Source organism: Pollicipes pollicipes, unplaced genomic scaffold (assembly GCF_011947565.3).
Source record: "Pollicipes pollicipes isolate AB1234 unplaced genomic scaffold, Ppol_2.1 Scaffold_1600;HRSCAF=1878_pilon_pilon_pilon, whole genome shotgun sequence".
NCBI lineage: Eukaryota > Metazoa > Arthropoda > Thecostraca > Pollicipedomorpha > Pollicipedidae > Pollicipes > Pollicipes pollicipes.
Window position 1 is genome coordinate 8,608,190 of NW_023595962.1, and position 27,685 is coordinate 8,635,874.

General features: G+C 52.1%; 3 protein-coding genes across 3 annotated transcripts in view; all 3 read left to right on the forward strand.

Moving 5' to 3' along the window:
• Nucleotides 1–2,616, forward strand: part of LOC119093458 (solute carrier family 25 member 45-like) — a 6,628-nt gene extending 4,012 nt beyond the window's left edge. Inside the window, exons 3-4 of the mRNA XM_037216416.1 lie at nt 1,111–1,223; nt 2,613–2,616. Of these exons, the coding sequence (XP_037072311.1) occupies nt 1,111–1,223; nt 2,613–2,616 (117 nt within the window). The remainder of the gene's footprint in view (nt 1–1,110; nt 1,224–2,612) is intronic.
• On the forward strand, nt 1,091–16,709 carry LOC119101965 (cGMP-dependent protein kinase, isozyme 2 forms cD5/T2). The gene is made up of 10 exons (XM_037225389.1): nt 1,091–1,188; nt 2,613–2,707; nt 6,219–6,365; nt 9,553–9,700; nt 10,510–10,673; nt 12,109–12,286; nt 12,867–12,996; nt 13,715–13,904; nt 14,676–14,747; nt 15,418–16,709. Exons 2-10 carry the CDS (start codon nt 2,625–2,627, stop codon nt 15,509–15,511), a joined length of 1,206 nt encoding a protein of 401 aa, XP_037081284.1. The 5' UTR covers nt 1,091–1,188; nt 2,613–2,624; the 3' UTR covers nt 15,512–16,709.
• An 8,194-nt stretch (nt 16,710–24,903) lies between these two features.
• Nucleotides 24,904–27,336, forward strand: LOC119093469 (solute carrier family 25 member 45-like). Its single transcript, XM_037216427.1, has 2 exons — nt 24,904–25,296; nt 25,528–27,336. The coding sequence occupies exons 1-2, from the start codon at nt 24,904–24,906 to the stop codon at nt 25,834–25,836; spliced, it is 702 nt and encodes a 233-aa protein (XP_037072322.1). The 3' UTR covers nt 25,837–27,336.
• The last annotated feature ends 349 nt before the right edge of the window (nt 27,337–27,685 follow it).

Here is a 27,685-nt window from a genome sequence, read left to right on the forward strand (position 1 = left end):
AGACGACGCAGTGGCGCATTGCGCGCCATTGACAACGCGATATGTCATGTGCACTTTGGACTTGCGCAACCTCGAGTCGCTGTGGTGCTGGCAGGCTGCGGTCACCACGCCTAGAGCGAGTTGGTAGCCCAAGAGCCGGGCCTAGATGAAGAAAGGTTCCTTTTTGTCGATCTTTCATGTGACGAACGCCCCCTTCCCCCTGCCTCTGTCATGGGTTATGCGCTCATGCTGGTGCGCGGCGCAGTCGGCTGAGTTTTGACATCGGACTGCTCCGATAGGCGGATTCAGTTCTTGGTAATTTTTTACGTCGTCTCAGATTCCTTTTCGGCTTTGGCTATAGCAGGTGCCATGCTGTTAACATGCTCGCGTCAGCTGTGTTCCGGCCTGGGGCCGTCACATCATACAGGGGCATTAGCACTGGGGGTCAGCGTAGGAAAAATTAGGAAAAAATAAAAAAATCGTAGGAAAAATCACCCCATTGTTGCGGCGCTTGAGTGAATAAAGGCAGCTTAGGTACCGTGCGAACAAAGAGGACTACACGCACAGGAAGTTGTAATACCTCCTGATATTGACAACACGCGTCTTTCTTGGCGTGCAGTCAGAGGGTCCTTGCGTTGCAGCGTGCGTGCAAGGCACCGTTTGCAGGACGGGTTTCAATGGAGGCTGCTGCGACGGTGGTATGCCATCACGTGCCGCAGTGTGACTTTTTCCCAGCGCTGTGACGAACGGCGGCCCAAAGCCAGGCTGCACGAGTGGCGTTTTGCAGATCTTTGCGTCGGGTGGTGACGGCAATGTGCGTTTAGAGGGGATAGTGTGCAGCTGGTGTAAGGCTAAGGTTAGGGTAACCCTTCGGCTGAAAGAGAATCGTTGTATTTCTTATAGCCTTAAATGATGCACAACGTGAATTGCCGTTTAGGTTTCAGTGGATGTTTGGCGAGTTCCTGCCGCCCGTATAACGTTTTCAGTGCTCAATATCCGCCGCATTTGAATATTAGCTGATATCCTCGGGTCTTGAAAGGCTGATTGGTCAGATCTTCTCTGCTGACGTGGATCTGTCGGTGTTCTGAGGCTGTTTTAGCCATGGCTGACGCCACGGGCCTCTGATTTCAGACGTACTACAGCCAGGGTGACTACATCATCCGACAGGGCGCCAGAGGCGACACCTTCTACATCATCAGCAGGGGCAGGGTAAGCCGGCGCAGGCAGTCTGACGTCTGCATGACGTCAGTGTGCCGTCACGATGACGTCAGTGTGACGTCGCGATGACATCACAGTGGGTGGAGTGACGGTGATGTGACCCTCGGGTGAAGTGGAATTCTCTTAATGACGTCGGTATGGCGGCATTGTGACTTCAGGACATCAGGATGACGTCATAAGCGCTCAGGGTGATGTCATAGTCGTGTCAGGGTGACGCCATAGAAATGTCAGGGTGGCGTTCCAAATGGAGGGGCGCTCGTAACAACGCTCGCGACTGGGATGGACCGCAGCAGAACGGTACAAACTTGGCACCATAGTAGCGTTGCTGAATCGTCAGCGTGACAACACTAGAAAGCATAGCTGTGCGTTACGCTTTTCGGTAAAAAGACGCACAGGTTTCCTTTTTAAGATTTCCGTTACCGCTGCCCTTGTATTCTTTCTCCTTGATCCCGTTCATGCTGGGAGGTGCTGCTTGATGCATTGGGAGCTGGGTTGTCAATGCTTATGCCTACCATATTTTTACGGTTTTAACATTTTTTAAAATCAAATTTTTCCAGCACATTTTACGCAAAAATTATTATGGACCAAAACGAGTGGAGACACTCTAGTTGAGAACGAAGAATATCACGCTCTTCACCTTGAGTCCAATAAGCTTTTCAGCTTTTTTGTTTTTAGTTTTAGCAACGACCTTCTTGTTTGGGTTCAGGATGTGGGTCTTCACTGTCGATCCCGTCGCACGTGATATTCAGGGATCTTCGTTGCCGACGCGCGTCGCACGCGCTGAGCAGTCGGAGTTGTCTCCCTGGCTTTGATTCGATAGCGGACCCTGGTGCGTCGTGTAATACGACGATAATGCACTTTGTGGGGCACGTGTCGGTGACAGCTCCCCATCTACCACGTGATTCGATGGTGTCTCGTGGTGGGGCGCCGAGCTCTACTTATTTTCACCGAGGGTGCAAGTGAATGAGATGAGGGAATCCGAAGTGACAATCGATTCAGTGGATGAGAATTTGGAGAATCCAACTTGATAAGTGGCGTTAAAGCAGTGTGCGCCTGGAGTGTGCCTCGTACAGTTTTCGTGTGCGTCGTGTGGTGGCTAGCTCGTTAAAAAACCAGTTCGATGATGTTGGCCGTCGTTTATTAGAAGCGGGGAAGTTGGGGAGCCCGAATTGCAGCATCATTACCTACTTAATTTGCCGATCTGAACTCGATTCTGAGGCTGAATCATCCGAATGGTTTGATCTTGACATTCCAATCTGCATTTCTGACTACAGTGAACGGTCAATCGATAGCCCGACCTGAATTCACTGGGCGTGTCCTGGCGGCGGGAGCAGAGTGTTCTAATCTGAATGACCTGGCCCACCCCGTCTGCGCGGCCTGGCCTGACTGACCTGACCTCGGCTGCTTCTCCGCAGGTGAACGTGACCATGCGTTCGCCAGACTCGATGGAGGAGAAGCTGATCCGCACCCTCGGAAAGGGTGACTTCTTCGGCGAGAAGGCTCTGCAGGGGTAAGCCGTGCAGAACGCCGCCCCTCCCCCCCCCCCCCCGACCTGGCCTCTGCTACCACCCGCCCATAGGATGGACGCTGTTGCAGCCCCTGGATGATGAACGGGAAGACGCTGTTTGACAGGGCCTTTAAATCGTGAACGGAAAGACGTCGTTTGACAGCTCTCTCAGATCGCGAACGGAATAAAACACTGTTAAAGCATTGGAACCGCGAATGGGAAGCGACGCTGGCTTGTGGTAGAAGCAGAGGCTGGGCTGTGGTCGATGCACACATCACACACACACGCACACACGCACACACTTACTGGCGAGGTGCAATGGAAGAGACGCGCCCGTGCTGCGCAGACGTGCTGTGCTGACATGCTGTGCAGACGTGTTGTGCCGCTATGCTGTGCTGATGTGCTTCGTTGACATGCTGTGCTGACGTGCTGTGCTGCCGTGCTGTACTGACTTGCTGTGCTGACGTGCTGTTCTGACGTGCTCTACTGACGTGCTGTGCAGACGTGTTGTGCAGACGTGTTGTGCCGCCGTGCTGTGCTGCCGTGCTGTGCTGCCGTGCTGTGCTGACGTGCTATGCAGACGTGGTGTGCCGCCGTGCCCTGCTGACGTGCTGTGTTAGCGTGCTGTGCTGCCTTGCTTTGCTGACGTGCTGTACTGACGTGCTGTGCTGACGTGCCGTGCCACCGTGCTGTGCTGTGAATAATATGTATATATATATATATATATATATATATATATATATATATATATATAATGCTTGACTTGTTGTGCTGACGTGCTGTGTCCCCGTGCTGTGCTGTACTGACGTGTTGTGCAACTTAAATGTGTCTGTAGTGATAGTCTTATTCCTGGAAATAAGGCTATAGTAAATAAGTAACATTCCATTCCTCGGAAAAAAACCAAGGAGAATGGAGACAACTTGGTGTGGTAAATAGATAAGTTGGTAAATAAATGGGTTGGTGAATAAATAGATTTCCTGGTTTTTCTCCGAGGAATAAGACATTTACTACTGTCTTATCCATGTGAATAACATTCCTTGCAAACGCACTTGAAAAGTTACGTAATTTTAAATGTGTCTGGATGCACAGTTACAGTCGTGCATCCTCTTTTCACGTCGCAGAACAATATTTGCCGGCATTTCTTCAGTTCATCGAGTGGAATATTTTTATGTTGTTTTTGCGACAGTGGCATAGTCTTGCTTTGGTTCAGTGTAACGATCTTCATATGTGTTTGTGGCATCCGGGTGTTTGCACACTTATGTCGGGCTGTCAGCTCAGCCGGAGGGGGTTTGAGGAACGCTGGTGTAAGATGGATATAGTTCCGATCCACGTTATATCCATTAATCCCCGCGTGTCACGTACTATTGGCACCCCCCCCCCTTTAGCTGGAACTTTGATGGCTGCATATTGTATGCCTTTATACAGATATATGTACATATATATTTATCTGTTAGATATATAGATATACGTATATCTGTAAATATGTATGAAATATGTGTGTTTGTGTCTGTGTGGGTGTGTTTGTATGTATGAAATCTGTGTGGGTGTGTAAACATGCATGAAATATGTGTGTGTTTGTGTCTGTGTGTGTGCACACACGCGTGTGCGTGTGAGAGTGTGTGTACGTGTGTGTGTGCTTGAATCGTGTTTCCTGTGTATACCTTTAATGGATCTCTGACTGCTGCTACGGGTGTCCTTTTTAACATGTCTCTCCTGAAAGGTCTTAACCTTACCCACTCGACACTAGGAACAGCCATCTTACGTCGGAGAATGTCTTAGACGTCATTACGTACCTACAGACATGTCATATGATGACGTCACGCGGCGTGACCCACCAACCAGCGCGTGGCCGCTGAAGCGCTCACGCGTCTGGGATACATCGTCGACCCGGCCCGGCCCGCGTGGCAGTCGGCTTTGTTTTGGCGTCGCTCCGGGGCCTTATTGGCGTAGCGGAAATGCTCCCGGTGGCACGGGCTCCGGCTAATTTTGCCTGCCGGCTAATCTCGCAAATATTCACGCGGCGTCGTCGGGCGCGCCGAGGCGGAGGAGGCGCGCGAGAGCTGGCGTGCCGGCCTGCGGCGGCCGGTCGATGACTGAAGTGCTGTTGGCGCTTTATTTGTTGGCGTTCGTGACCGGGGTCCGGGTGGATGCGGCGGCGGTGGCGGTATACTCTGGCCCTTCGTCTCTGGCATGGCATTTGGTCTGTCGGCCGACCGGCTCGAGTTCGGGAGTTACACACAAAGCGCGCTCAGAATTTCGAACGTAGGCCTTTGAAAATCGCGCTGCATGTCAATGTTTTCCATGGACCGTGATGCAGTCTTGCGGACTGAGCTGAGCTCGGGGTCATGCGGGTACGTGGCCTGACGGTACAACAAGGCTCTCTGACATGCACCGTATGCCATCAGGTGGGAAGCCTGACCCGTTTCAAGGCCGCATCAGTAGCGACAGGGGACGGAGCGGGGGCCCGACCCAGCAGTAGCTTGTGCTCAGGTCGTATAAATATTCAAATGCAGGTCATGGAAAGTTTATGTGCTCGCTGTCGGATTTGTAGCTTACTTTTCCAACTGCGTGTTTTATAAACCTTTTTCTGCATTGTCATTGGTTATAAACTTAAATTGTCTCTAAAAGCGACAGCGTAAGGGATTTGACATCGACAGGTGTCAGCGTGTAAGCCAGCATGTATGGCCAACTGCAGGCAGGCCGTTCAATCAGATCAGAGTAGTGCCAGCTTTAGAAATACCAAAATTCCAAAGTACCAAAATATCAAAATACCAAATACTAAATACTAAATACCAAAATACCAAAATATCAAAATACCAAATACAAAATATCAAAATACCACGATACCAGATACTAACTACCAAATACCAAATATCAAGTGCCAAAACAGTAGGCAAATAGGACGTCAGCTTTTAGAGTAAAACTTGTCGAGCAGAGTTATGTCGAGCAGAGCCAGAACTTCTAACGCATTTGAGTAGAACACGTGCTAATTATCCATCGCGTCACTGAAACTGAGCTGGGACATGCATTTTACCATCGCAGGAACCAATTTGTTGTGAAGTAAACCCGAGACTCCGTTACCAATTAAGGCTACTGGTTTGATTCGCGAACGTCCAATGTCATCTAACCAGATGGAGCGTTTTCTTATGTAAGAAAGTTAGCTGCGAGGGAAAAGTTATGCTGCAGCTCTTTCAGGCTTAGATATTCGCGCGTAATTTTTACATTACACGCCATAAACGCACGCCGTGCAAAAACTCCACGTCACGAGCGTGGTGTGGGCGTGACACGTGACGCGTGACGCGTGAGCGTGGCAACTATTCTCCACCTGTTCCATTTATCCTCGCTGGTGCATGCTTCTATCTCACCGACCACCACTGCAATTGAACATGCCCGTCTCAACGATAACGCGCCAAGCGTAAAGCGAAATGTCTCGCCGCTTGACTTGACCCGACCTGAGCGACCTTGACTTGACCCGACCTAAAGCGACCTGACCTGACCCGACCTCGGCTGGCAGCGAGGACATCCGGACGGCCAACATCGTGGCCGACGACCCGGACGGCGTCGCCTGCCTCGTCATCGACCACGATACCTTCGACCAGCTCATCAGCCGGCTGGAGGAGGTGAAGAACCGATACGTCGACGAGACGCAGCTGCGCAAACAGTGAGTTGGGCGCCTCTCCGCGCCCTCGCCGACCCAGCGGTGGGTCATGCCAGTATGCTGTTAATCAGTCAATACTGTGCCAATGTAGATGTATATATATATATATATATATATATATATATATATATATGTATGTATAGATATGTATATATACATACATATGTATAACTAAAAGTGGATGTGCATTGGTAAGCATATGCATATATATGTATATATATATGTATATATATATGTATATATATATATATATATATATATATATATATATATATATATATATATATATATATATATATATATATATATATATATGTATACATATGGTCTCCATTTGGTGGTCTCGATCTTTTGATGCACAGATGACGACGGTGTGCAGCAGGCCAGGGTAGGCGAGAACATGTAGTTGTTTTTATCGCTGCTGTGGTATGGTGAAAAAGGATAGTTTCATGGAGGCATATTAGTGAGGATACCAATGATATATGACAATCGGAATAGTTGTCTTTCTTGAGTCCAACGAGATCTTCCAGTAGCGGCGTTAAGTGCGAAGAGTTGCAAACTGAAGAATTTCCACGTTAACGAGCACAGGCATCCAAGTAGTGGCCGTAGTCGTAATTTACGGGGGGGAGGGGGGGGGGGGGCCTTAGCTGGCTCGTATCAAGTGATAAGCGCCTTGTTCCTCCGGGCGTGTTTGCATTCCTACTGGCATGAAGCTCATGGCATCTCCACTTTTGTTTCGCTAGTCATTGCGCCATTGTGTGCTGCGTTATAGTTGCGTTGTATTAGTCGTTAGTCAGAGTCATAGTTGGGTTCAAAGCTCTGGGTTTCTACATGGCATTTCCCCTCGCGACGGGAATAATGCGACGTTGATGTTTTCCATGGCACAGCATGGTGTTTGGAACCTGGGTATGCTTCAGGCTTAAAGGCTATCTCATGGCTTGAGTTCATCAGGTTCGACCCGTTAGTCGCGCTTCACAATTCACGCCGTTCCCGTCCTGTCTATTAAGCGCGCTTGCGTCTGGATGCTTATCGGTTTTGCTCGTTTCTTCTGATGTCATTCGCTTAGCGTTTTTGTGTAACTGCGCGGCGTCACGCTAAGAGACGTCAGCCTTATTCTGTATGGTTTTGTGGTTATTTCCGATGGTTTTGTGATTATTTCCTCGAGCCCCCGGCTCGGTTTGGCTCATGCGTTTGATTTGGGCTCCCGTCAGCTTTTTGTTCTTGAGTGGAAGTCAAAGGTACGGACCAACGTATGTGTATGTTATGTGGCATCTTGTGCGGTGTGTCTTGTGTTTTTCTGTTGTATTCTATGTAGCATATGTTGTGCTCTTTTCCCAATTAGCTCGCACGTTTTGTAGAGCTGCGTGTGGACTTCACGGACCTCCAGTGGCTGTGCCGTGGCGTTGTGCTGTTGTGACGTGTCGCTGGTTTCACAGCCCCACGTAGCTATGGCCGACGGTAAAAAGGGATGTCTCAGAACATAAAATTGGCTCTGATGACGCGTTTAGTCGCGCCTTGGAGACTGCCTCGGCCGTTGGTGCAGAGGCACGCTGTGTGCAGTGTTTTTGCACGATGCGCCACCCGCTGCGCCGGCTGTGCGTAGCTGTATAGCTGGGTACTCGCCAGTGTATGCATGCACGCTGTCAAGCGCGTTCGAACTTTCATGGGAACGAGCGACCGGGTCATGCCCTCCGCCCGGCGTCGCTCGACGAGCACCGCACTGTTGGGGCGGTGCCGTGACGTGCTGACAGTGGTACGTCTGCCTGTCTGTCCGTCTGTCTGTTTGGCTGGCTGGCTGGCTGTCTGGCTGTCTGGCTGGCTGGCTGGCTGTCTGGCTGGCTGTCTGGCTGTCTGGCTGGCTGGTTGGCTGGCTGGCTGGTTGTCTGTCTGTCTGTCTGTCTGTCTGTCTGTCTGTCTGTCTGTCTGTCTGTCTGTCTGTCTGTCTGTCTGTCTGTCTGTCTGTCTGTCTGTCTGTCTGTCTGTCTGTCTGTCTGTCTGTCTGTCTGTCTGTCTGTCTGTCTGTCTGTCCGTCCGTCCGTCCGATTGTGTGTCTGTCTGTCTGTCGGCCTGTCTGTCTGTCTGTCTGTCTGTCTGTCTGTCTGTCTGTATGTCTAGATAAATGCCAGTCTGTCGTAAAACTCACGGCCTCTTGAGAAAACTGCCGCTGGGTGTTGGCCGCAGCTGCTGTGGCGGGAATGTTAGTGGCGGTGGTTTGTTCAACGCGCGCGCGTGGTTTTGTATTGCCCAATCTCTCACGGCCATAGTCGTAGCGATTCGCATTCGAAACCACCTTTTAAAAGAACGACATTAACAGATTCCACCCACCGATTGCTGCCGTCGCTTTCGATCATGGCCGGGCGGTGATCATGGTCATGATCATGGTCATAATCATGATCATGATCATGATCACGATCATGATCGCGCCCGTAGCTCGTCCGGGTCCCGTTCGCTCCAGTCTCGCGCGCCTCGCGCCACGTGTCTGGTGTGGTCGCGCCGCGCCGTGCCCGGGCCGGAGCTACGCCTTCGCTATCACGCTCCCCGTGGGGCGGCGTTGCCAGGCAGAATGCGGTCGTTCGCGGATTTCAGTTACGCGCTGCTGACCTCCTGTGGTTGGGGAGTTACGCCCTGGTGACCTCCTGTCGTGGGGCGGGTGGCAGTGCCGATATTGATGAGCTTCTTGTGCGAAGCGAGCTGGATTTATTGCCGTATTCTGTCGACACAGGTAGTCCCCTGTGGTATGTGGCACACGTGTGGCCTTGTCTGCGTGTATGTGGCACACGTGTGGCCTTGTCTGCGTGGCACACGTGTGGCCTTGTCTGTGGCAATGTCCGCGGCGTCACATTCCTGGATCTCGCCGTCGTCAGTGCGGTGCGATACGCGGTGGCTGGAATGCCCGCCGTCCGTGCTGCCGTTGTAAGCCCGGCGTCTGTTGCTGGCGGACCCTGTGATGCCTTGTGTTGTGACCCCACTGCGACCTGTGCGACCCCTGCACCCGCGGAACCACCTGCGGTCTTTGTGACCCCCCCCCCCCCCCTCCCCATCCACCCTCTCCTGTCATACCTTTGGCCCTTACGAGCGTCGTGTCTCTCGAAGCGGACAATCGACGGTGACGGCGACCGGTGCGACCCTCGTGACCTGTCCGCCGTGACCCCTGTGACGTCACCTCCGCTGACGCCGGCGCCTGCGGCAGGATCAACCACGAGTTTGCCGACGTGAAGCTCTCCGACCTGGCCGTGATCGCCACGCTGGGCGTCGGAGGCTTCGGCCGCGTGGAGCTGGTGCAGATGGTGGCGGATAAGTCGCGTTCCTTCGCGCTAAAGCAGATGAAGAAGGCCCAGGTAAGCACGGGGAAGATCCTGCCAATGCAGATGGTGGAGGGTGAGTCGCGCTCCTTCGCGCTAAAGCAGATGAAGAAGCCCCAGGTGAGCACGTGGGAGAGCCTGCCGATGCAGGTGGTGGATGGTGAATCGCGCTCCCTCGCGCTAAAGCAGATGAAGAAGGCCCAGGTGAGCACGTGGGAGAGCCTGCCGATGCAGGTGGTGGAGGGTGAGTCGCGCTCCTTCGTGCTCAAGCAGATGAAGAAGGCCCAGGTGAGCACGGGGGAGAGCCTGCCGGCGCAGGTGGTGGAGGGTGAGTCGCGCTCCTTTGCACTCAGGCAGATGAAGAAGACTCAAGTGAGCGCAGGGTAGAGCCTGCTGGTGGCGGGGTTCCGCTCCTTCGCCGTGAAGGAGGGGAAGGAGACGCCTGTAAAACGACGACGACATGGATGCGCAGATGGGGCCTTGTGCCCAACTTGTCCCGCACCATGTCGTGTCGCGTCATGTCAAAACATCTTTCGCCGTCAAATTAAATTCACGTTAGCGTTCTGTGACCGATGACAATGCATATTATGACGATGATGCATTCTTGTCTTACTATACTTCAACGCCGCGAACGTTGTGGTACTCTGTGCGCAGCAAATTTAGCATGGAAACTAATAAATAGTCACCATATTGTCTAGCAAACTGGAGGTAAAGGTATGGAGACTAGATGATGCGGCGACTTTGTTTAAATCTCAACAAATACATTTGGCGGGGAGGCGAAATATGTCCCGTCTTCAAAACGATGCCACTCGTTGCGGGGTGAACATCGCCTGCCACTTCCGCAGATCGTGGAGACTCGCCAACAGCAGCACATCATGTCAGAGAAGGAGATCATGGAGGAGGCCAACTGCGACTTCATCGTCAAGCTGTTCAAGACGTTCAAGGACCGCAAGTACCTCTACATGCTGATGGAGTCGTGCATGGGAGGAGAGCTCTGGACAATACTGAGGTAGGCACCCGACATTTTTTCTTTGTGTGGACCGCTTTAGTGTAGGGAAGAAAGGCAAAACTTGGAGAACATAGGATGTACGGTATTAAGGAGCAGCGCAAGCATGAGGTTATCACTAATATCAGTTTTGGAAAGAGGCCATTTGGGCGCCATATGGCCAGGGTATTCGGCTCGCTCTAAAAACCCAATTCTTCGACATCGGAGGGTGGGCACTTTGATGATGGGTACATTAATGGGTACATTGGTGGGTACACTTTGATGATGGGTGCATTGCGCAACATCAGTCTCGGAATGTACCCATAATCAGACTTCGAAAATGTGTACGTAAAACCAGTTCGTGCTGGTATGTGCGTCGCAAGTCGTGGGCTATCATTCCTGGCGGAGATGTAGAGTTTGTAGTAGCGTACTCGTTATCGACGATGGCAACGGTGAACGACATTTCCCGAACGAACAATGGGTGCCTTGACGATATATTCATTGACTTTGACGACATAGTCCCGAATGAACAAAGAATGTAAAACAGTGATCCGATGAGCCCAGGAGGGCCCAAAAGTATGCAATATACAGTAATGACGCGGCACGTATCGAGCGCCGTTTTTATCAGCGCCCTGCACGCACACATTAAGGCCTCCGCCTTGGCATAGATGTCGCCACATGTACTCACTATGTAGATGGAGCGCGTCACACAAAGGACAGTCCTGGGCCATTGTGTTTTTGCTGCTAACGTTTTCATTAGCGTTGATTAGCTGGGATGCGTTTCAAGCTTTAGTGCTAGAGGATGTCGCAAACTGATAATGTTCTCGGCATCTCAGCATTGAAGAAGCAGTACAGCTGTTGGGTCAAACATCTGGGAAGCTCAAGGCTGCCTTTGCATGATGAATCAAAGCAAAACGCCATCTGGATGTCAATTCTAAGTGTTAATATAACACCTAGTATATAACGCACTCTAAGCGTTATCCCATCTTATGCACTATAAGGCCCTAGCACTTCAAGTTCCTCTTGAAACATGACAGGCGCGTCATTTGTGCGGCTCACCTATATTGAAGCCAAGCATCCAATCCAGGCATCGAACAAGCATCAAGCAACCAACAAATGCGTTAGAACAACCTAACTCGAAGAAACGCGCCATATTTTTCCAGCGCGAACGTAAACTTTCCTGGGACTGCATTCAACGCGCGCGCATACGCACGCAGATGCGCACGCACACACATTCACACGCACACCCACACGCGTACGCACACACATGCAAGTGCGCATTGACCTTCGATACAGACGACCGGTGTCAACATGAGTCTGTGTGCTGAGTTAAGCGCCATCTTCGACAGGCCGACCCGTCCTGGCATGATGTGACGTCTTGAATAACCCGCTACTCCCTCGCGCATTTCTTTTGCGAAAACACGTGCTGAAGCGTCGCTGGCTGTCCCTGCATCCGCAGGGACCGGGGCAACTTTGACGACGCCACCACACGGTTCTACACGGCCTGCGTGGTCGAGGCCTTCGACTATCTGCACGCGCGCGGCATCATCTACCGCGACCTGAAGCCGGAGAACCTGCTGCTCGACAACAGAGGCTACGTCAAGCTGGTGGACTTCGGCTTCGCCAAGAAACTGCTGGTAAGGCTGGTTGTTAGCGAATGCAGGGATTTTCGTATTGGTTGCCTTTGTGTCCGCTTGCAAATGGCACAACGGATGAATAGGTGATTAAGATCTGTAAGAGCGACTTTTTACGCAAGTCTACGCCACGCATTGTGAATAGTTAGCCTTAGCAGACATGTATGCCTTATCCTTGGTTGTGTCTATAACTTAAGCTCACTTTATTGTAGCCATCCATGCGAGCCTTGATTACCTGAACTATGAATTTACCAGAGGATTCTTGAAAACCTGTGGCAATGTGCTGCGCTTCTTCTCATCGCGCCGTCTTGCAGCCGCCTGGCCTGAATGTCAAGTGTAGTAGCACCTGGTTCCTGACCTGTGACCTGCCCGGGCCCGACACTCGGCATGGCCTGAAGTGACCTGACCTGACCTCAACTGACACGACACGCGACCTAACTTGACCCACCCGACGTAAAGGCGGCCTGATAAGGGGCGTGCCGCTGTACCGGCCCTGGCTGTATGTGGCCCGACCCGACCTGGCGTGACTCCGCCCTGCCCTGCCTGGACCTGACCGGACGTGGCTTTGGTGCGTGGTGTGCAGGTGGGCCGCAAGACGTGGACCTTCTGCGGCACGCCCGAGTACGTGGCGCCCGAGATCATCCTCAACAAGGGCCACGACATTTCGGCTGACTACTGGTCCCTCGGCGTCCTCATGTTCGAGCTGCTCACCGGTGAGAGACGCGGAGGGGACCGTGAGCAACGCGGGTCCATTGAGAGACGGTGAGCGACGCTGGTCCATTGAGAGATGGTGAGCAACGCGAGTCCATTGAGAAACGGTGAGCAACGCGGGTCTATTGAGAAATGGTGAGTAACGCTGGTCCATTAAGAGACGGTGAGCGATGCGGGTCCATTGAGAAGCGGTGAGCGTGGAGAGAAGCGCTGTACGTTGTGTTGAGCGATTGCTGTGAGGAAAGCAGCATGCGTTTTGGGATGGCTGTGCTTTCGGCTGCGATTGGGGTGGTACATTAGCTGTGCAGAACCTGAAGAGAAATAGTGTGCACGTGGATGTTTGAACGCTTATGATAATACAACTTCAAGCCCTGTATGATGTTGGATGCGCCTCCTCATTCTCGTTGTGTTGTATGAATGCTGCTCGCCGCTTTTTGTACATTTGATCAGTTATATATCGCTGATGATGCATTCGGTCTTGTTTCACAAAGCGGCAGTGATCAGATATATTCACGCGACTTATCACTGACTGCATGGCTCTATAAGCGACAGATTTTATCGACATCTCGACCGGGATAAACTCACCGTCTTCAGAACTCGCAAATGTCCAATAACTCAATATCGTTCCTCCTTCTCCGTCGCCCGTTCTTCTCCCTTTGACACCCGTTCGCATCCCTCTACCGCTCGTTTTCCTCCCTCTGACGCCTGACTCGCCGCCAGGAACGCCTCCATTCACTGGCCCGGACCCGATGAAGACGTACAACATCATCTTGAAGGGCATCGACGCCATCGAGTTCCCCCGCAACATCACGCGCACGGCCACGGCGCTCATCAAGAAACTCTGCCGCGACAACCCGGCCGAGAGGCTCGGCTACCAGAAGGGCGGCATTCGGGACATCCAGAAGCACAAGTGAGCGCGCGCCGCACCCGCGGTCAATCCGTGTCGCTCTGCTGGATCTGGATCTGGATTTGGATCTGGATCTGTTGGGATCTGATCTGTGTGGGGCGCGTCGGAGTCGGTAGGCCGGTCTTATGACATGGTACCTGCCTGGTCTTTGGTGAATGTTAGAGACGCTGAGGGCTTGTATCGAGCTGTCCCACTATCAAGAGTGTGGTACGTGTCACCTATAGGCACGGGGAATGGACAGGAAGGAGTAAAATCCACCTGAAATGTGAATTTATGTAGGCTTGAGATCGGCCCCAGTATCCTCCACATGCTGCTTCAGCGCTGAGCGTATGGAAGGAATGGACATTCAGTTTTTTAATGACTGCAGGCCTGCCTGCAAGAGTTTGTCGATTGTGTGCGCGACATTTCTGGGAGAGTCCTTGCACACACATTTTTGCGTGCACGGTGTGGTGCGGCCATATGGACGCAGGCTGTGGTGTTTCGTGTGTCTGCAAATTTTACCACGTCGGGCTTCTCAGCTAATCTGGACTTATTCATCAAAACGACGTCGGTGTCGAACGAGTGAAATCGGCGAAATTTGCAGTTTTCCGTGCAGCGTGGTCTAGCAGCAATCAGTTCCTTCCGCAGTATTATTCTGTGGATGCAGCTCTGTTTTCGGCCAAGCGCGGCAGAACGGGAGGCCACCGGGATTCGATGTATGCAGATGTCGCTGCTGTCGCTAGTCATAAGTCACCGTCGCTGTCGCTAGATGTCACCGCCGTCGTCCGTTGACAGGTGGTTCGACGGCTTCAACTGGGAGGGCCTGATCGCACGCACCCTCACGCCTCCCATCATACCGCACATCAGGTGAGCCACGGCGGCGGGTGGCGGGCGCCGGCTGGCGGGTCTCGGAACGGGTCATCGTCGTCTTTAGGACCTGGTGTTGACCTGGCGCCAACTGTGCCTGCACCCGGCGCTGTGGGAGATTTGGCTTCGGGGCTGGGCTACAGAGCGTCTTCAGACTGCGAGCTGATATCGACTCTTGAGTAGACTGCTTTAGAGTCTGGTTTGAATGTAACATTTTGTGTTTGTGTTACAAAGAGAGCTCATTGTCAGCTTTCGAAAATTGGTCGGGGTATCGTACGCTCCCATCTGAAGATATCCCCGGATATATTTTTCAGTCATTTAGAGAAATGATGGATTTTGGTATTCGGTTATAAATAAAGAAATGCCAGCTTATGAGATGCTGTTTGGGTGTGGCAAGCCCCACCCCCGGATATCCAAGCAGGCTTTCAGGAGCTTTCAGCTGCATTTTGTGTCATGAGCTTTGAAGCAGGTCTTCGTTTGTTGTTTCGTCTAGGTTTATCCAGTCTGCGTTACCTATAGACAGCAGCAACATCGCAAACTCATACATGGACGAAGGGTATGCACTGAAAATATACGCTTACAAGAACTAACAGGGCTCATTTTCATCAGCATGACAATAATTTCGTCAACCTATTGCACGCGCTCACCTAAGGACTGCCTCCCCGCGCAGGTCCGTGTTGGACTCGTCCAACTTCGACGACTACCCACCGGACACCGAGCCGCTGCCGCAAGACGACCTTTCTGGCTGGGATGCTGACTTTTGATGCGACGTTGAAGCGGTCGCCATCTTGGGCAGGGACAGTGCGCAACGGCGGCCATCTTGCTCCGGCGGGCTCCGGGGCGCGTGCGACCGCCGCACCATGTGATGCCGGGGTAGGCTAGGTTTTTGGTGGTTGGATTTCTTGTTGGGTGACGTCACGGCTCTCGCCACTGCCGCCATGTTGTATGATGTTGTGACCGGCCGGCCGCCATGTTGTGTGACGTCACGGCCCGGCGCGTTCCGGTGTGTCTGTCGATCGTTGCTCCGCGTGTTGTGGATTCGCGTGACCATCCGAGCCCACGTGGCGGTCCGATCCCTGCGGCATACGGCAGAGAGCAATCACAGATATACATTTATCGTAGCATTATTATGCCGTGTATCCTGAGCTCGTGATTTATACTGTTTGAAGCGGACCCGGCGCAATAGCTGTTTTTGTTAGATACTCTTTATTTCCGGACGTCTATCAAGTGCGTGATCAGTCTCCAGTAACCCCGACAGCCCTTTGATGTGACGTCACGTAACGTGACGTTTCGCGCGCGACGCCCTGCCGGCCCTCGTGCGGGACTAGCTGGCGGCCGATTCTCAGGACGGGCGGGACCTGAGCTCTGCGCGTGTCACGTGACCAAGTGTGGGCGGCGTCTCCGCCGTCTGCGTGCCCTTTCCTCGCAGACCTTCGGTGTCGGTAGCGGGTTTCGCTCGCTGCGTCACAGAACCCTTGCCGGAGCTCATTTCGGTGTGTTTTAGACGTGACAATCAGCCGGCCCTTCTCCGCGAGCCCGGATTTTAAGTCGTGGCTCCCAGCTCCCTCTTGACCGCGTGCCCGGAGGGCGGACGGGGCACCGGCCCCTGACCTCGTGCCCGTGCGTCCGTCGCCCGCGCCGCGTCACCGTCCATGAGCAATCATCGTCGCAGTTGGGCCTCTGTGTTCCGTCACGGGGTGAGATAGCGCGAGCAGCAAATCGGCGAGAGCTCCCTCATTTGCGCATGCGCGTTCTAAGCCGCTGTCCGCAATCCGCGACCGTGCCTTATACTGACTGCGTCCGCTGGGGCGTTGGGCGCCCTCTGGAGGCCGCTCGTAGGCAGACAGTTCGTGAAGCGCACCTTTGCTCGATCACGGAAACTACGTGGGTGAGGAACCTGTGAGTGCGAATAGTCTTACCGTTCACGACGTTTTAAGAATGACTCAATAAACTCTAACTTGATTCGCGCGTTTTCTGTCAGAACACAGTGCAAGATACATGTTGTGGGCACAGTTGAGAAACTTTGGCTCCTAGGCGTTGAAATTGTTTCGTCGAAATTGCTTGATTTGGCCATACGTTATGGTGATGTTTTGAGACTCAAGAAATATTAATGTCAGAACAAGAATGGGTGTCATGACCAGGCCAATTTCATTCACACACAAACTATAGGCCGCTGGCAGGCACGGATCCGAGTCCAGTTTGGTCAAGAATGGACTTCAAAGTCATGGCTCAACCATTGCTAGACTATGAATTCCAGTGGTCTACATTTTAATTTTCGGAATGTCGCGCCGTTAGTCTGCCATGCACAAGTACATTCATTGCTAAGCGCTGTTGCACGCTGGCCACCTGGAAGCCGCGTGTTGGTGCTGGTAGTGCGCGCAGCCGTTATTCAGGCGCACCAGTGGGCTTCCGGTAGCGTAGGGGGTAGCTTAACAGCGAACACAATTCTGCTAAGACAACAGCGAGCAATTGCATAAGCGCTCACAAGCGTTTCTGTGTACAGCTGGCCTTTGAATGACACAGATGGATCAGCTCTTTTCTTGTTGCGTGTGCCACATACGACGGCGGCGAATACCAGACGCGTGGCGGGACATTCAGCAGCCCAGATCATTCATTCATCTACTCAGCGCAGCCCAGGTCATTCATTCATCCACTCAGCGCAGCCCAGGTCATTCATTCATCCACTCAGCGCAGCCCAGCGCGTCATTCAGCAGATACGGAACAAAAGCAACCCAACTGCGACGCTCCAAGAGCGTTCTAAACGGGCCGTTCTGCAGCAGTCTCCGAAACACATAGTCGGCGCATGTAGCTAGCCGCGTGCTGTCGAACGTAATACATAAAGCGCGTAACTTCATCACATAATGGGTTCGATCTGAAGGGCAGCTTGAGTGGGAACCTTCGGGTTTAGTTTGGGGTAGCCGACAATCAGAGACGTCGGAGACATGGCAAATACTTGTCATGATAAATTTCAGAGTAGTCCAACGTAACTGGGGTAGTCAGGACTTGTAGGGGTGGGAGGGGAGCGTAGATATAATTTTTCAAGTATTTGGCGCACTCCCTCCCCGTCAACAACACAATTTTCTACCCGGCTATGACGACTTCATTTTTTCAGCCGAGCCTCGCTTCCTTTCATGGGCATAAAATGATGGTGAATTCTCTTATCGTTTAAAAGTGCCGTTTTTATCTTATTTAGATATACACATGGTACCATTTTTGGGTTTTGTGCATGGCCACGCTCTGTCGAGTGTAATACGTGTACCGGCAACTTTATCACATTTTGTGTTATTTATCGAAGACATGATAGCAACAGGTGATATCTGATAGCTCATCACAGGTGATAGATGATAGCTACAACTGATAGCCGATAACTGACCACAGGTGCTGGTGTCAGGGTTTGCACGAGGATCATGGCCGGATGGATGTGTAAGAAGGTGGATCTCGCCAGAACAAAAATTGACGCGGAACTGCTGTGACTTTTACTCTTCTATTGTGCTAGTGCGTAAAGTGTAAAGCTTCAGAGCTCTAGCATGGTGCGCTATTTCCTCCTCCAGCATGGCGTTCTTTTCGCCGTCTTCCCCGTCCTACCCCTTATTTTCCATCTTCAATCGGCTTTATCAAAAATATTTACTAACTGCGACATGACTGCATGTGCCAGGCACTTTATTTTTGGCATCATTTTTTTCTTCATTTCCGCATCATTCACGATAAGCTGGGGGAGGGACCACAGAATACCAGTTGGTGGTAGGATTTTTAGGGATCTCCTGGAAAAACTGGATCCCCTCACGGGGGAGTCCCCTGGGGAGTGTCAGATGAAATGGCGTTGGTGGGGGTGGAGGGTGGGGTGGAGTGGCTGGGGGTGGGGGTGGTGATAACGGGGCCACGTACTTCTTTGTCAGTTTGTTACATATATCGATGCCCAGATTAGCGACATTCTGATTAGTTCGAGAGAGTTATCGAACCAGCTTATGACCTCCCTCTTCCAAAACGGGGTCTTCTGTCCCAGAATAGGGCCTCCTGGTTCGTAAAGGGGCTCCTTATCTAGAACGAGTTTCTTCCAGTTCCAAAGGGACCTCCAAACAGCTAAGGCCTTCGTTATCCTAAGGCTTATTTGGAACTGCGGCCATATGATACATGAAAGGTGTTTACTGATGTATAGAAGGTGCCTCGTAATCAAGAGCAGTGGCCTTCTAGTTCATTACGGCATCGTCATGAGCCAGTAAAACAAGAACTGGACGACATGATCTAGAGCATGGGCTATCTTTTTCACAGAGGCGATCCCATGAACTAGAGACAGACCTCTAGATGTAGAAAACGGTCTTCTGAGCTTGATTTCACCCCACAAGCTCAATTATTGGGGCTTCCTTGTTCTGAATTCGAGCAGTCTACGGAAGTTACGAAACCTTTGGGTTGGGCACAAGAGGGTTCCCATTTTTTTTTGGGGGGGGGGAGGGGGACCGATAACCTTCTCAAGACGACGCAGGCAGTCACTGACATTGCGAGGCGTAGCACGGGGCTTTGACGTGGCCCTGGCACATCAAGTTCGTGAACATCAGTCTGAATATGAGCCTGAACATATTGCCGATTTGACGAACTTACGTCAAGTGGTCTCCCCTCGACAGCATCCTGGATCCGCCCCTGAGTCAAGTGGTCTCCCCTCGACAGCATCCTGGATCTGCCTCTGAGTCAGGTGGTCTCCCCTCAACGGCATCCTGGATCCGCCCCTGAGTCAAGTGGTCTCCCCTCGACAACATCCTAGATCCGCCCCTGAGTCAATGGCAGTAGCAGAGGAAGCTATACCTATGCTCGTCTCCCACACGTGGTGCGTCGGCTTTACATGGTGTTGGTGAAAAATAAGCCTAAACATGGGCAAAACAGCGCACATGCTACTCGTCGCTGGCAATGTATCAATTTGGACAATCAGGAATGACAATATCCTGTTAGTTGGGGGATTTAGCCTCCAGCCCCAGCGTGGGCTCCAGCCTCCCGCCGAACGATGAGAAAAAGCGGGCCAGATCAGGGGAGAAATACGTTTATTGGTGTGTTTTTGCGGTACGTTTCTTCATTCCTACTTTTTTATTCCCAGCCTATTTTACGTAGCCACGCCAGTGGACAGTGATTAACGACTTATTGAAATGATATTTTGAATGTTTATATATGGTGCTGATATTTTGAATGGAATGTCATTTTGGAAATTAGTAACATTTTACGAACCCAAGGAAGCCAAATTCTGCCAGACCACACTTATGCCTCGAGCTCACTAAAGAAGACATCCACGTAAAGGAAAAATGCGGGAAAACAAAAGTAGTTGACGATTGAATTGGTTTTGCGAACGCAAATTCTGCCTGTTTCCCATTTCCAAGGACTGTATGCAAAAAATAACCCGATTTTGTATATGGAAACATTACGGTGGATCTTCAGTCGATTGTGATTCTAAATCGGAACAACACATGGGTGATACTCCATGCATTCAGTGACATCTCGGACACTTTCAAGGCCGCACGACTTTCAACGATAGCGACAGACTGAGATCAGTCCTGAAGTTACAATGCATGCGTGGCGTGGGCGGCAACGCGCGGTGTGCTCCATGGCTCCATGAAGTCTCAGCAGCTCAGAAACAAACACAAACGCACGCACCGAAAGCCTGCATAACAATTCATCGGTTTTCTCTTAACTCTAGTGGTTTTGGTCCAAGCGACGGAAAGACGATAGGAGGTAGCATACGGGGTAAGGGCCGTCAACTTCCAACTGGAAAGTTGGACAATAAATCCTACAAGGGATACTTCTGGCCATCACAAACACATGGCCACTCAGCCACAGCGGCGTTTCACCAAGTGCTGTGTTCGTGTGTGCGTTCGTGCATGCTTGCGTGCGTGCGTGCTTACGTACGTCCATGCGTGTATGCGTGCGCGTGCGCGCGCGCGTGTGTGTGTGTATGTGTGTCTTAGACATGGTTTTTGAAGAAACGGGAACATGCGCAGACTATGCGTGTGTGTGTGTGTGTGTGTGTGTGTGTGTGTGTGTGTGTGTGTGTGTGTGTCTTAGATATGGTTTTTGAAGAAACGGGAACATGCACAGACCATACCCCTTTACCCCACTACGGCATGTTAACAGGACATTCTCCAGTGACGAAACGTCTCCCAACGTGGCGTGTTTACTCGGTCCGACTTTGACCACCGTAATGTGAAGCTGGGGTGCGGCCCTTCATTTCGTAGATGCCCAAGAAACAGCCGCGGCGCAAATGTAAACGAAACGTCAGCTGACGAGCCTGCTGGCATAGAACTGTAAAAATTTCGAGTCTATTTCTTACAAAGAATACACACACACACACACACACACACACACACACACACACACACACACACACACACACACACACACACACACACACACACACACACACACACACACACACACACACACACACACACACACACACACACACACACACACACACACACACACACCACACACACACACACACACACACATATGTATATATATATATATATATATATATATATATTCTCCCAATTAAAGCCTTATCAAATGCATACTTTTTCTGCAGGCTAGGTACCTCCAAAACGGCTATCGGAGAGACGCCAGATGGCCGAAAGCGTATGGAACCAAAACTTCGTCCGGCAAGTTCAACTGACGGAGGGGCTGCAGTTTCAAAATCCATGTTTGATATAAATCGCCATATCTTATTCTCTATCCGGCGAATTGGTCAATTAAAATATCCCGATCTAAGTTTCTTCTGTAGGTCAGCTGTTCAAAAAACGTCCATTTAAAAAACACCAGCTGGCAAACGTCATCCCACCGGGCTTGTGCTGAAGCTTCGGCTCGGCTTTACCTATTGCTTCAATGACCTGGCCCCGTTGCATGACACCGCGCCATTCGCTGCGTGCGGTGTACCCCTCTCCTCCCCAACGACCGGCCCCCGACATCCCCATTTAAAATCGGGGTATCGCATCACCGGCGAAAAGATTCTTCAATGGGGCCCTGGTGCCCCCAGATACTTCACGCAGAAAGGGCAAAAAAGCATCATCACCGAAACACTTGCGACACGTCACCCTCCAGGAGTGATATGCGTGGGGAGGGGTTGGTGCTGCAGTTTGAGGTCAACACTGACGAGCGGGTCTCCGCCAGGTGGCTCAGACATGTGCAGTTGCAGAGTACATACGTCTGGTATTCTGTGATGATTGTGTTTGTTTATAGTCTGTTCTTACGGTGTTTATGGTGGACCGTGTTGCGCTTACGTCATAGGTCAGCCGTCGCTGTCTGGTATTTACGAGTTCACTGAGGTCAGAGGGACGCACAGAGCTCAGAAGGACGTCAACGCCCTCCTTGAATATGCATATGAAGAGCCGCCCAAGGGCAACATACTGTACATCCCGACAGCGGAGCTTTTGCCCTTCGTGATCCGTTCCTCTCTGGACGCGTTTCCCTTTCTGTCAGTCCGGGTTAGCATCAGACAAAAACATTACGTAACAGCAGGATGTTATATTATACAAAATTGACGTGGCTGATACCGATACGTTTGTGCACTTAACATTCTAATAATTAATGTATCTCTACTGCGTTCATTTCGCCCAGTATTTTCTTTTTGCTCGCATGCTTTGAAGGGGTTTAGAGGAGGATTGGTGGGCTCAAGTCAGCATGAGTGGGCTTAGCCCCCCCCCCCCCCCTGAATTTATATAAAGCGACACTCTTGGTCGGGGCTCAAACACAGCTGTATTCGGTGGTTTTCCGAATAGCCAGGAGCCCCCTGAGCATTCATTTGTGAGGCTGGATCGTCATCATCGTTCACGCAACTGCCAACAACCGCAGTCGTGTATACACAGTCATGCAGCTCACACAACCGCCTGTTGTACCTCTGAATCCATCAGAACCCCCGTATTCGTCTTATTTTTTCCGCGCTCTTTTGCAGTCGGTGTGGTGTTGTCTTTAATGCGGTCTTGCGGTTCAGTCGCTGCAGGTCTCGCGAGTTATATGCTTAGTGGCGTCAACTGTGTGAAAACGATCTGTGTTGAATGTGTGGCTGCGAATCAGGAATCGGGAACCTACGCTTGTGAAAAACACTGAGAATCAATGTCCAACGTCTAATGTGCTTGAAATAACCGATGAGACCCAGGAAACGGGCTCATGGTCTGCTAAGGAGCTAATGGGATGCAAAATCCAGGGTATTGTTTGGTCGAAAGAACCGGTGGGAACATAAATCCGGGGTATATTTTGTCGAAAGAACCGGTGGAAGACAGTTTCCAAAGCCTTACTTTATTGAAGAAACCAATGGGAACCAGGATGTAGGAATACTTTTTGTTCTATTTACATTTATCTACATTTCCTTACTTGTCCACGCATAGGCGCACCGATGCCGTTAGCATCAATGAATGACTAGGTGTCAACCACTAGGTGTCATGTCATTGCCAGCTATGCTGTGTCATGCTTGGACGCAACTATAATAAACGCGGTGTGTTGATAGAACGACACCTTTAACAACGGATCGTATAGATGAGGAACAGCGAAAGAATCTGAAGTGGAACGAAGAGCAGAATAACGAGAAGGGTCAGAAAATGCTGACATTTTTCTTTTAAGTACAAGCTGTTTCATGCAAAGAATTGCGTGCGACCTAAAATGTGTTTTGCGAAAAATGCAAAAAAACGTGTACACGGAGGAGTAGAGTGCGAAAGAATGTGATGCGATGAATCGCGAACACAGATGCATGCGATGACAAGAATCGCGTACGCGACGAAATGAAATACTAAGCATTGTGCACATATTGTGCGCATGCATAACTGTGGTGCAAATGACATGTGTATGATGTACCAAGGAATGGGACTCAGACAAAGGCTTATGCTGGAAAAGAATGTAAAGAATCGCACGTGCTAAGTTTTGCAGATACGAAAGCCTATTGAGCAACTTTTTTACAAATGCCAATGTTTAAGTGCGACTATTTGTGTGCGAGAAGTTACAATACAAAGATTCCTGAACGAACAATGCCGCATGACAATTTGCGATACAATAATTTGAAATGACCATTTGCGTAGCACGTTTTAATAACTAAGAACTGTGGCACGAAGGTTTATGTACGACACTTTGCATAGGACTAAATGTGTTGCGAATAAACGCGGTACACAGATGCTCCTGGTCCCGTTACTATCATTCTCCTGCGAATGTCGTAATACTATCCGCTGGTGGTGTTTTGCCACATTTTTTTTTTTTTACCGGACGGCACGTATAACTTTTTAGGTTTCTCTGCACGGCTTGTCTAAAGCTTTAAAAAGTAGTTCTGGTTTTCAAGGTTGCTGAGCCATCCTGAGCATTATCGCTTTAGTAACTTAAACCGGTATAGCACTAGTGGTACTAGTGCGCATAAAAAAATGTTCTGAGCTTGGTTTCGTTTAGCGGTATTTGACCTCGAATCCACCGAACTCAGAGTGTGTTTCATGTCACTCCACCTCCTCCCACACGACCACCATGCTCGACATTTTTTCATGTGAGGTCATCTGCCTACAGCGCAGGCCAGCCCTTGTTCTTACGAGCCTTGCCAGACGCGATAGGCATCCGCTGCTCTGATGGCTACCACGGGCGAGGTCGGCACGGACGTGTTTACTGCCGTAAACTGTCGTCAGTTGGCCGAGTGTGGTGATGACGGCGGGGTCTGCCGGTGGCTGCCTTCATTCAGGGCTGTGTACCGGGGTGACGGGGTGACAGGGTGGCGCAGTGTAACAGCGGTGTAACAACGGTGTGACACCCCAGCATCATTGAGTGAGCTCCGCCGAGGGTCCCGCCGCACTCTGGCGCAGCCCGCCGTTCCATCGCGCCACGCGCTGGGGAACGCGATACCCGGAGAACGCGAGAACCGGAGAACGCGAGATCCGGAGAACGCGAGATCCGGAGAACGCGAGATCCGAAGAACGTGAGAGCCGGAGAACAAGAGCGCCTCGTCGGAGAGCGTGCCGGTGGTCCAGCGCATCTCTCCTCTCCTGTCGGTGCTCCAGCGCAGCTCCACTGCCGGTCTCCTGCCGGTGCTCCAGCGCATCTCTCCCCTCCTGTCGGCGCTCCAGCGCAGCTCCACTGCCGGTCTCCCACCGGTACTCCAGCGCAGCCTGCTGACGCCGCTGTACGGACTCCGCGCCGGGCGCCGCCGGCCGGCCGCATGGCCGCCAGCTTCTGGCACGAGTTTGCGGCTGGCAGCCTGGGCGGCGCGGCCGGCGTGTTTGTCGGCCACCCGGCCGACACGGTCAAGGTCCTGCAGCAGACGCTCGGCATCAGCGCCACCGCCGCCGTGCGCGACACGTTCCGCCACGAAGGCGCGCGCGGCCTCCTCAAGGGCATGTCGTTTCCGCTGGCGGCGAACGGGGCGTTGAACGCGCTCTACTTCGGCGTGTATTCGAACTCGCTGCGAGTGCTAGACTGGGCGCTGGGCGCGCGCGACGACGCCGGCCGGCCCGCCTACGGCCGCGTGTTCGTCGCCGGCTGCGTCGGCGGCCTGGCGCAGCTGGTGGTCGCCGTGCCCGTCGACCTGGTGAAGATCCAGCTGCAGACGAGCGTGACCGGCGGCGCCGGCTGGCGCGCGCACTACCGCACGCCGGCGCGCGGCCCGCTCGCTTGCCTGGCAGCGCTGTACCGCGGCGGTGGCGTGCGCGCCTGGTACCGCGGCACCGGCGCCATGGCCGCGCGAGACGTCGGTTCGTTCGGCCTTTACATCGCGCTGTACGAGAAGCTGAGCTGGGAGGCTCGCCGGCGCGCGCGCCTCTCGCGCACCAGCGCCGCCCTGCTGGCCGGCGGCGTCGCCGGCGTCGGCGCCTGGACCTCGATTCTGCCGCTGGACGTGCTGAAGAGCAAGCTGCAGGCGGACGACCCAGCGCGGCCGCAGTACCGCGGCATGCTGCATTGCGCGCAGATGACCGTGCTGCGGGACGGTCCCGGCGCTCTGCTCGCCGGCTTCGGCGTCATGGCCGGCAGGGCGTTCCTCGTGAACGCCGTCACCTTCCTCGGCTACGAGTACTCGCTGGCGGTGGTGCGACGGCTGGAGGGCAGGGCCGACGACGCCGGCGCGGACGCAGACTTCGCGGTGGAGAAGCGGTGATGTCAGGCCCTCGGTAGTCTGTGTTGTTGTGGGGGAGGGGCTGTGTCAGGCTCCGCGGTAGTCTGTGTGATGGGGGACGGGGTAGTGTTAGGCCCTGCGGTAGTCTATGTGGTGGAGAAATGGTGACGTCCGGCCCCGCGGTATTCTGTGTGGGGGAGGAAGCGTGATGGCAAGCTCCGCAGCAGTCTGTGGTGGAGGAGGGGTGGTGTCGGGCGCTGCTGAAGTGTTGCCAAGGGTAGTCAGGTTATCTGAGCGTGATAGACCGCTAGGATCAGGTGGCCTAGAGGAAGCGGCCATTTCTGAGTGTCGTTCGCTGTAGCATTGGACTGTTTGGTTGAAATGAATGCAGCTGAGGCATCATTAGCGGCTTGCCCATGGCAGCCCGCAGACTACTAGACTCTTTATCTAAATAGTCCGATGATTTATAACGTGGCCTGCACCCCCTGGAAGTGCAGAATGAGTTAACAAACAAACAAACATGAGCTCACCACGGACATGAAATGTCACCTCAGCAGCGAATGAGCTGTTTGGTGAATAGTGCAGGCGTATAGTGAACACTCAGACTGCTTTTGTTTTTTGTGGACAGGTGCCGCACCACTCCGCGTTCCTTTGAGCATCGCTTCTGAACGTTTTTTGGAATGGTTTATGTCGTGCAGCATATCGTAGCACAGACCGACATACATGTTGTATGGCGCCCAAGTGGAGCGGCGTCAGGTGTCTCGGCAATGCATATCGTATGGCGTCATGTAACATATGACGTGCATATTGATACCAGGCGTGACGTTACACCAGGAGACATACATATTGTATAGCTCCATGTAACGCATGACGTGTATATTGATACCAGGCGTGGCGTTACACCAGGAGACATACATATTGCATGGCGTCAAAGCCAGTAGACATGCGATTGCCCAGTACTGACGTATTCATGGCATGGCGCCAAAGTAGGAAGGTGTTACAATGACAATATGTTTTAGTTGACACAGCCGAAGTGCAATAATTGCGTGGATTTTGCCTTCTGATGACACTGGAATAGTATGGGGAGTGTTCTGATATGCTACATATCACTGTTTGGACAACTTGCTCAATTCTTTGGATTGTTGTGTTTGTAGTGAACAATGCGGTTTAAATAGAAACAACTTACAAATGTGGAAGACTCCCTTTAAAGGTACGGCACCTAAAAAAAACTCCACGTAAGACTTGTCGAATTTTTACCGATGCGATTTTGAAACATTTTTGGGTAGAACACCTGTGATAGATTGATGAGGGATAAATAAAAACCACTGCGGCCAACGTGACGCTAAAAACGTGGCCTCGTGATCACAGCGCGACCTGTGACCGTCACCTGTGATTCACGGGTGACAGAACCAAAGGGGCCGCCCCAGTCCTGTCGCACTCTCCTCCCGCCCAGAATGGTCGGCAGTGTTAGATGCGTTTTGCATTAGATGCTTTAGATGTGTTAGATGTTAAATTACGTTAGATGTTTTAGGTTAGATTAGATCGGTGGCGTTATATCAGGTGTCAGACAGACGTTAGATTAGATGCATTAGGCGTGTTGGATGCGTTTTTCCGGGCGTGTTTTGCCATTTACGCACGCAACTGTTCAGGCTGCCCTCCACCATGTCCAGGGATCTATCAGCAAGCATTTGGCGTGGTCGTCTCATCTAGTCACTGGTGCTGTGGGACGTCTGGGGGTCATTCAGACTCTTGATAGCGGTTGTGGCGGGCACGCACGCACGGATGACGTAGCTTGCCGGTGGGGCCGGCCGGGCGCTGAGACCCGGCTCAGCCGCGGTAAAGCGAAGAAGCCAGCTTTGAGGCGGGTGTCAGCGCGCCTGGCTTCGCTGCG

Excerpts from the sequence above, each read along its gene's own strand:
- LOC119101965 (XM_037225389.1), top strand. The coding sequence starts at position 2,625 with ATGCGTTCGCCAGACTCGATGGAGGAGAAGCTGATCCGCACCCTCGGA. Across the intron at positions 9,701-10,509 it reads AGCAGATGAAGAAGGCCCAG|ATCGTGGAGACTCGCCAACA; the intron begins GTAAGCACGGGG and ends CCACTTCCGCAG. Across the intron at positions 14,748-15,417 it reads CCCATCATACCGCACATCAG|GTCCGTGTTGGACTCGTCCA; the intron begins GTGAGCCACGGC and ends CTCCCCGCGCAG.
- LOC119093469 (XM_037216427.1), top strand. The coding sequence starts at position 24,904 with ATGGCCGCCAGCTTCTGGCACGAGTTTGCGGCTGGCAGCCTGGGCGGC. Across the intron at positions 25,297-25,527 it reads AGATCCAGCTGCAGACGAGC|GCCGGCGGCGTCGCCGGCGT; the intron begins GTGACCGGCGGC and ends GCCGCCCTGCTG.